The sequence below is a fragment of the Osmerus mordax genome, chromosome 17, assembly GCF_038355195.1.
Source record: "Osmerus mordax isolate fOsmMor3 chromosome 17, fOsmMor3.pri, whole genome shotgun sequence".
NCBI lineage: Eukaryota > Metazoa > Chordata > Actinopteri > Osmeriformes > Osmeridae > Osmerus > Osmerus mordax.
Genome location: NC_090066.1, coordinates 7,925,206 through 7,934,369, shown reverse-complemented (window position 1 = coordinate 7,934,369; position 9,164 = coordinate 7,925,206). Strand labels below are relative to the sequence as shown.

Genomic DNA, 9,164 nt, shown 5'->3' with positions numbered 1-9,164 from the left:
CTGCACTACTACAACACATCCAAAACCTGGCTTGCTGCCCTGAAGTTCTGTAAGGATCGACACTCCACCCTTGTCCACATAACCAACTCCACTGTGCAGGAGGATGTGACCCGGCTCCTGCTCAGCGAGGACCTGCACAGCGAGGATCTGCCTTGGGGAGTGTGGATAGGGCTGGAAAGGTACATCTTCCAGTCTAACGCTCGCTGGGTGTGGGTCAGTGGTGTGGAGGTGAACTTTACCCAGTGGCACCAATGCTTCCCCCTCAACACTCCTACCCTGTACTGTGGTAAGATGATCTGGGATGACGACACACTAAAGTGGCTGGGTGCCTCCTGTCAGGAGGAACTCCCTTTCATCTGTCAAGGTATGTTAAAGACCAGAGTACAAACAGACTGATAATGCTGTTTTTGTGTTGTCCTATCACAGTGCTGATCTATTTTAATCCAAGTTATTTCATGTACTTACAGATCTGCACCACTAGAGGGCTCTCTACATCTCAGTCTGGCCTGGAGGATCTCATTAACCCAGGATGATGTGATCTACATTTTCCCTTTAATATAATTAAGAATCATCATATATTATATATTGCCTATATAGCTTAATGCGTAGTCATAAAAATATATTAAATGTGTGCATCTAAAGATAATCCACATTAAATGATTCATTCATTCAAATACTAGAACAGTTTGAACCATTGTTATACCTTTAACTTTCAGTCTGTTTTAACTTTCACTGTTTTAACTTTTACTTTGGGTATAATGGACATTCTTTGTGTGTTTTGCTTTCAAAATAAAGGTAATTTGAGTTTATTGTAATCAACTTGTTTTTGTTCTACTTTTTCTTTTGCCTTTAGCAGGGAACAAGGATAATTAGAAGCATTTGTAACAAACTTACTAATCGTCAATGTCAGATGATGAGTGTTCGTGGTCTTGAATAAACCACCCTGTTAACGTTGGTGAGGATGAATGGATGAAAGTAACATGACAGTGATGTTGCTATTTCACTAACCCAGCACCCCTCAGTCATAACCAGCTCTACTTGTGTTTCAATGTGCCATAACAGGAAATAAGTCAATCAGTGAGAGAAATACAGTTTCTACGATAAGTTTGTCTGACTGAAGAGGACTGTTCCTGTTTGTGTCTGTCTGTTTGAAGCAGAGCTGATATTAATAGAGGCTGAAGGTAAAAGCCTCCCACTCCTGTGTAGATGCTGGACACACTGGGATTAAATGTGGAAGACAACACCACACTAACGTGTTTCATTCATACTTGTGGTCGTATTGTGATATCAGCTATTGGGCTTGAACTCTAGGGTACTCACCCTTCAGGTTCACCATCAACTCTACAGCAGGTGGTCAGGATGTCTCAGAGCAGCACCAGGACGGATCTGCCAGCTGTGCAGGACCTCTACACCCACTGGTTTAAGAAAAAGCCTGTTATCCACTCTTAAGTTAGAACTTTGGACGAGGCGAAATGGAACTCACGATATCCAAAGATTAAAAACTTGTGTTGGAGACATTTAATGATTTACCACCATGTATCCACATATATTATCATCACAACCAGTAATTTAAGAATGATCTTCATATTATTAAATTGTTCCTTGTGTTCCATGCTTGTAAGCACGTCTCCTCTTACACAAGTTGTTTTCCAGGTCCATAGTTGTGTCCAACTATGGATCGTTCAGTAAAGAGGGCAAATAGGTCATGTTTTATTTAGTTCCTTGCTCCTCAAGTTCAGGTTGAGGGAGATGTCATCAGGAGAGGCGAGCAGGGATATCAGAAAGCGGAGCATTTGGACCTTTCGACCACAGGCTTGTTTTAAGCTTGTTGACAAACATACTTAATCATGCACACATGTTCATGCGCACACACACTGAAATGAATGATACATGAAATTAATAAATCATGTATGTCCACCTGAAATATTAATATTTTATAGGTACAGCAGTAGCAATAAATACACAGGATATCTATACAAATAATTGATCAAAAGTGCAGTTTCCCTAGTTGAGGCCTATATTGTTATAATAAGGCACGGCAAAGATAAACATTCCCAGAATGTTACAAGTTCTGTGATTGGGAGTTTCCTTGACTGTCAGCAGGTCCCTGCTTCTTGTCACCCTCCTCATTGCTGGAGGCCTGGACGTCAGTGTCTGGTGCTCTGGGCCGGGCAGGTTCAGCTGGCAAGTTGGCGGACCTTTTGAGGCTTGGGGTTTTCCTCCCCAGTAGCCTGGGGCTGGGCAGGCTACGAACAGAGCTCATGGAAGCCTGCCTGGACAGCTGGAAGGACAGGTGTCTGCACCGGGGCCTGGCCCTGTCTTTGGGGATACTCCAGCGAAACTTCTTGGGGCCCAACTGGGTTGAGCTGTACACGGGGTTATCCAACCCCAGAGCTACCTCCATGGGGGACGGCTCTACTGTAGTCCCAGGCTTCGGCAAGGCCTGCTCTGGCTGTGAGCTACCGTTCTGGAGAAGCAGACCTCCAGACACTATCCCGTTGTCCATCGTCTTTGTGCCGCTATGACGACCACTATTGTCCGTGTCACCACTGCTGCCGAAAGGCGGGCTGACCACCACCGTGGGCAGGTCTGTGTAGGAGGGGGAGCGCGAGCGAGAATTGGTGTCGGGGGAGGAGGGGCCGCTGCTCACCTCCTTCAGAGTGCCCAAGGTGTCCAGGGCATGGGGGGAGTGTGGGCTGGAGGTGGGAGGAGGGAAGTGGTTGGATCTGGGGAGCGAGGACGCCGGGGTCTGTGAATCGTCCATCCCGGGGTGCACTCTGCAGTCAGATACGAAGGGGAAGAACATGCTGGAGATGTCACTGCTGTGGCGTTTGAAGGCGTGCCGCGGCGGGACCAGCTCGGGGGGTTCCTGGACGCTGAGGAGCCGGCGCACACGGCACAGAACGGACTCCTGCCGCTGGGGATGGAAGTCGCTGAGGTTGGTGTCGATCTCCTCAAACTGCAGAATGTCTGATAGGCTGGAAGCAAACAGCAGACACGGAATAAGAAATCCAGGAAATGATCAGTACGAGTGAGACGTGTGTGTTGGGATGTGTGTGTGTGTGTGTGCGTGCATCCATGTCTGCTTACCCCATGTCCGTGGTGGAGCCCAGGAAGGAGGGTATACAGTATTCAGCAGCTGCCAGTGTGTAGGGCGGTCTGGCATCAGAGTCATTCCAGTATATGTCCTTAGTCATCCTGGGAATGCTCATATGCATTTCATCCACTGCCAGCATTGATACCTAACAAAAACCTCATTGGTCAATAAATCTGTCACTCACACCTGACACACCAATCAATACATCAGGCAGTCAGCAAACCCCCAAAAAACTATTGGCCAGGACACATCAGTCATACTGTTCACTTGTAGAGAGGCTGTAATAAACTAGTATAGGGGGTGGACTCTTACCTGTAGATTCCTGTCGATACACCAGTTGGCTTCAAAGTCATCATCATCCTCGCCAAACGGATTGATCAACTGCTCCGCTACCTGGAGAGGGGAAACAAGTTGATTGTTTAGACAGACTTCAACAAGCACCAACTGACAGTGCGTTTGATTGATAATTACAGCGCATACGGAGAAATGTTTGGACGAGTGACGTGGACATCTGCACATCATTATTTGATGCCACTGAACGACAATGTTTTCGATAGCCCCCGTAAAAATGCTCTATTCCTGCTGCTGCCTGGGGCTGTGTAATCTTCCATTAAACACAACAGCATCAGTCTCCTCTCTGTGGGATCAGGCTTCCGGATAGACAGACAGGCAGCGGTCCCTTCAAATGAGACCCACTATCCACAACAACACGAGCACAGCTGCCACAAACGAGCACAGCTGCCACACACTGGAGCACCAGAACCAAGCAGTAAACCAAAAAACAAAAGGGCTCGTCTGACGGAGGCGAGAGCAAATGGACGTGTCTTAACAGAGGGGTGTGAAGGACACGGAGGAGGAGGGCTGAGGATTGGTTAAAGAAAAGGTTTGATGGTCGAAACGAAGGGGGGGGACGTGTTCTGCAGAGGGGGTGCAGGGTGAGGAGTAGGCTGAGGGTGGTAGGCAGGGTGAGGAGTAGGCTTATGGTGATAGGCAGGGAGGGGGTCCAGGGTGGGGAGTAGACTAAGGGTGGTAGGAAGGAGGGGGTTCAGGGTGGGGAGTGGGCTGAGGGTGGTAGGCAGGGTGAGGAGTAGGCTTATGGTGATAGGCAGGGAGAGGGTCCAGGGTGGGGAGTAGGCTGAGGGTGGTCGGCAGGGAGGGGGTGCAGGGTGAGGAGTAGGCTAAGGGTGGTAGGCAGGAGGGGGTTCAGGGTGGGGAGTGGGGAGTGGGCCGAGGGTGGTCGGCAGGGAGGGGGTGCAGGGTGGGGAGTGGGCTGAGGGTGGTAGGCAGGGAGGGGGTGCAGGGTGAGGAGTAGGCTGAGGGTGGTCGGCAGGCATGTGCACCTTGAGCCATCCAGAGTAGAAGAAGAACTGGAGCAGAGTGAAGATGGGGACGTACAGGTCAAGGTCGTGACCAGGGTAGCCCCGCGACGGGTCCAGGAACTGCCTACCGATGATGCAGGCGCAGAAGAACGTGTAGACTGCTAGAGTGACTACCTAGAGGGAACGAGGGAGGGAGGGAGGGGTTTAAGGAGGAGGCGGGAGAAATGAGGAGAGGGGGAAGAAAGGCGAGGGAGGGGTTGGAAAAAGAATCAGCGACGGAGAACGTTATGCTGTACATGAGGTGGATGATCCAGTTTGTATAAAGGGGAGAGAGAGAGAAGGAGAAAGAGAGATAGAGAGAGAGATTAGAGAGCAACACAAGCTCATTATCCAGGGGCTGAGCTTCCCATCTTCTGTATCTGCTCCAGTGTTATGGCTCTCTGCAGTGATTATTACGGGCAGTTCAGCCCAAATGTGCCCATTGCCAAAGGTTACGGATGTATCTCCGGTGTAAGCTTAGAGAGCTAATGAGCCTGGCGTCAGGATGAATCCGATATAGAGGATGTGAGAGGAGAGAAAGGGACAACAGGGATTTGAAGGAGAGAGTGGAAGAGAGGCGAACGTGCCCTCCACACACTCGCTCTCTAACACAGATGAATAAGGACATCAGAGGGGGGGAATCAGACACCACACTGACTGTCCACCACCAGTGGATGCCCTGAAAACGAGAGAGAGAGATAGAGAGAGACTGGAGAGAAAGTGTGTGGTTGTCTGTGTGAGTACCTGTGTGTAGACTAATGGAATCCCAACCCAGTTGTAGCCAAAGAGAGTGGAGCACCAGCTCCGAAACTTGTTCATCTCCTACAGAGGGAGATATAGAAAGAGAGGAAGGAGGCAGCGAGAGGAAGGGAGGAGGGGAAGGACAGGAAAAGAGAGGTAAGGACAGAAAGACCAAAGAGGTGGGAACAGATAGTATGAAAGGTATAGAGAGAACCCACTAGCATATTGGGTTTAGCTCTGCAGTAAATTACTATGACATGCACACACATACAAACAGAAAGTTATTTTAACAGACAGACGTACTAAGCAACATGAGTCACGGGTCTTTTTTGGAATAAAGGTGGCAGGCCTAGTCAGCCTTAGCCCTGAAGGTCAGAGTGATTTTATACCTCGGTACACACAGCACAGCAAATAGATCTGCTTTCTTGGAATGCAAAAACGGTCGAGGATATCGCCTGAGATGACCTGTTAATGTGTTTGAAATCTGAGGTCCGTTTCTCAAGACCTCAAGAATAGCACATCATAGGAGTGTAGGGTGCAGTACCACCCAGCAGAACGGAGCGTAGTGAGACAGAGTCGAGTGAAACACAGGAGAGCAGAGGACATAGAGCAGAGTACAATGCTGTAGATCAGAGCAGAACACATTGAACTGACGTTGAGGATAGTCTGGAGGTCCACGCTGTCCTTGATGCGTCCCTCCTTGCGAGCCTTGGAGGCCAGGTTGGAGAACCAGACCACTGGGATCCAGTACTTCAGGTGGGGGGATTTGATATTATCGAAAATCTTCCTCTCGTCTGCGGACATGAAGCCTGCCGAGACAAAGACAATGATGAGGGATAAGAAGAAAACGTGTCGAAGGAGAGGTCGGAAGAGGGAGTCAGGTGGCTGAGCGGTTAGGGAATCGGGCCAGTAATCAGAAGGTTGCTGGTTCGATTCCCCGGCAGTGCCAAATGACGTTGTGTCCTTGGGCAAGGCACTTCACCCTACTTGTCCCGGGGGGAATGTCACTGTACTTACAGTAAGTCGCTCTGGATAAGAGCGTTTGCTAAATGACTAAATGTAAATGTAAGAGGGCGAGCAGGAGGCGTCATGTAGGTCACGAACCGTAGGGGTCGTACGACGGTCATACCTGCCTCCAGCATGAGGTTGGGAAGTGTTTAACCCTTGTGCTGCCTTCGGGTCACATGACCCAAAGGTTCATAACGAACCATCGTTGTGTTTACCCAATTTTACCCAATACAAAAACAAATAAAAATAATTTTCTTTTAACCTTTGCAATGTGGGGGGTCTGAGACAGCCCAACGGTTAAAAGAAAATGCTTCACTTTGTTTTTGTATGCGGTAAAGTTGTCGCAATACGATGGTGGGTCACAATGACTGATGGGTCAGAATGACCCGAATATAACACAAGGGATAAAGGTGTATGGTTGGGGCAGGGGTCATGTAGAGGTCGCAGAGGCCACACAGGCACTCCTGTGGAGGTCGTACCTGCTTCCACCACGTGGTCCATGGTGGGAAAGCGTTTGCAGACGGCCGTGCTGACGGAGCGGAAAATGAGGAGGGACGTCAGGTTGACGTAGCGCATCAGCGTCCGGCGCAGCAGGCGGCCATGTTCATCACGACCCTGTACACAGCTGGAGCGAGGGACGGAGCGAGAGAGGTAGAGAGAGAGAGAGAGAGAGAGAGAGAGAGAGAGAGAGAGAGAGAGAGAGAGAGAGAGAGAGATGTGGAGGCTAGTGTGGATGAGTCAAACAGTCCAAAAGACGGACAGATGAATAGACGGGTTGATGGACGGACGGACCTGGAGATGAGGAACATGAGGCGGTCAGGCCAGGGTAGGTTGACAAACTGGTTCCACCAGCGGTTGACCGTCAGAGTGACATAGAACCCTGGAACATACACACAGGATTACACAACACCCTGACGTGATGCAAGGCACTCTGGCACGGATGGCAAATGAGGCTCCATTTTCCCTGGTTTTCCTTCCCATCCTCTAATGATTTATCCATTTTAACTCAATCACACAGTGCAGTGTCCCAGTAGAATCAGTTTGGGGGAGGGGTTGGAACAGCTAAAACCATCATTTTCATCTGGCTTCTATGTTTCATAGACAGGTTGGTAAAAGTATGTACAAGAACAATGCAAAAGATTTCTCTGTTGGACTAAATGGTAGGTCTATAACCACACCAAATGCCTACAAAAACCTTAATCTATTGTCAGCTACAAAACAGTACCTGTAATTTATTATGATCACAGTTGAAATCATTCAAATTTACCAAGCACGAAGGTAACTGGGATCTGTTCAGCATACTTGTCACAGTAGAGGGATAGCTTCTCAAATAAACGCTTCTGAGGGTCCGACAGAACCAGCCTGTGGAGACACATGTTGACGGCATTCTGTTTATGGCAGGTTGAACATACTGTAATGTACTCTCTAAAACCCAAATAATGAGAAATGATAGGATATTTATTTTTATTGAACAGTTTGGGCACAGGCCACAGATAATAACTGTGAATGTTTTTTTTATTTATTTTTATTGCATAACTGGAATCTAACACCACTTTGTGTGTGTGTGTGTGTGTGTGTGTGTGTGTGAGGGGGGGGGGGGTTGGGGGGTCAGTGTACAAAAAAACATGTTTGTGTTTTTCACTACAAACATTATTAAAGACGTTCATGTACACCTAATTTAGCTACATAAGCAGGCTCACAGTTGGCTACACAGTATACAGTTTATTTGGATCGAATTGACACTAAAATTGTGTTCACAATTAACTATCGACTATTTAAAATGTTTAAAAGCTTAAAAAAAGTTGTATAAATGCCTTGCTATAACACCTGTACAGTTTACGACTAAGGCTATTTATTTTTTAGTTAAATGTACTCTTTGGTTAAGATAATGGTTTTCTAATTGTTTTCTAGCCTACAGAATAAAAAGAAAAAAACGTATAGATTTGTATAGACTTTTCTGAATAAACATTTAGTGATTGTAGGTTCTTGTCAAGATTACTTTAACATTTATTTTAATTAATATTTCATATGAGTCTAAACAAGACTGAACATGATAAAAAGGAGAAGTGAATTACCTGTACACAATGCTCAACACGGTGTATAATAGGACAAAAACTATAAACTCCCGGTAAAGCAGTTTGTATATGCTGCCTTTCCATCGAAGCAGCAGTCGGTGGAAACCGAAGAAGGTCGCGTTGGCGACTTTACTGGAGTAAGTCACCGTCATCTTCAATCACCGCAATAAAAAGTAATCCGGTTGATATTCATCAAAATCGGGGATACTTCGGTGTCAGTGATTGGCCCACATCAAGTCATCCGTTTGACAGTTCCTTTGATGTTTAGAGAAAAATCTCCAAATATGTCGGTGTCAGTCAGTCCATACGAGTCATACGGCGACAGTAATGCAAACCACAAAACTGCTTGTGTCCATAATGACAAAGTACAAATACACAGATTACTGGATAGTAAATCAAATTGCGATGGCATTATTTTCTTCTTCTTCTTTCATACTATAACTTCCATAGACAGCCTGCCTGCAGTGTATGCTGTAATGTGGATGTTAATTATTAGTCAGGTTGGGGTTATTAGTAGAAGACCAGTCAGGATTTAAACCTGTTGCCTCTGCCAAGAACGCCCATGAACGTGATGCGCAACTATGCAGAAACACACACACACACGCACACACAGACAGAGACTAAAAATTACACACGTGCTGACCCAGGCCAACAAAATCTAAAATTACCATCTCTGTAGTCATGTCTAGTTTTTGCATAACTGTGCAGGAGGTTTTGCTAAACAGCTCTATGGATCTCTGAGGAAAACATTTATGAAAGATTAAAAAAATATGACGTTTTAAGGATGAAGTATAAAAAGGTTGGTGGTTGAGGATGGGATTTACTTTTGAGATAGTCCTGTGGTGGGCGCTTTAGAGCGCGCAATTCAGAAAATGTATGTCCCCA

General features: G+C 47.0%; 1 protein-coding gene across 1 annotated transcript; it reads right to left on the bottom strand.

Moving 5' to 3' along the window:
* Positions 1-1,415: 1,415 nt before the first annotated feature.
* On the bottom strand, positions 1,416-8,731 carry LOC136960097 (bestrophin-3-like). Its single transcript, XM_067254434.1, has 10 exons — positions 8,280-8,731; positions 7,472-7,566; positions 6,997-7,084; positions 6,684-6,829; positions 5,851-6,005; positions 5,200-5,277; positions 4,438-4,590; positions 3,410-3,490; positions 3,091-3,242; positions 1,416-2,978 (listed from the first exon to the last, which is right to left on the bottom strand). Exons 1-10 carry the CDS (start codon positions 8,429-8,431, stop codon positions 2,063-2,065), a joined length of 2,016 nt encoding a protein of 671 aa, XP_067110535.1. The 5' UTR covers positions 8,432-8,731; the 3' UTR covers positions 1,416-2,062.
* Positions 8,732-9,164: the final 433 nt, after the last annotated feature.

What these genes read in the sequence shown, in the direction of transcription:
- LOC136960097 (XM_067254434.1), bottom strand. Translation starts at nt 8,431, where the DNA reads ATGACGGTGACTTACTCCAGTAAAGTCGCCAACGCGACCTTCTTCGGT. An exon ending in CCCAGTTACCTTCGTGCTTG is followed by an intron (nt 7,085 to 7,471) that starts GTAAATTTGAAT and finishes TGTATGTTCCAG; the next exon opens with GGTTCTATGTCACTCTGACG. An exon ending in CTCATGTTCCTCATCTCCAG is followed by an intron (nt 6,830 to 6,996) that starts GTCCGTCCGTCC and finishes CCCTCGCTCCAG; the next exon opens with CTGTGTACAGGGTCGTGATG.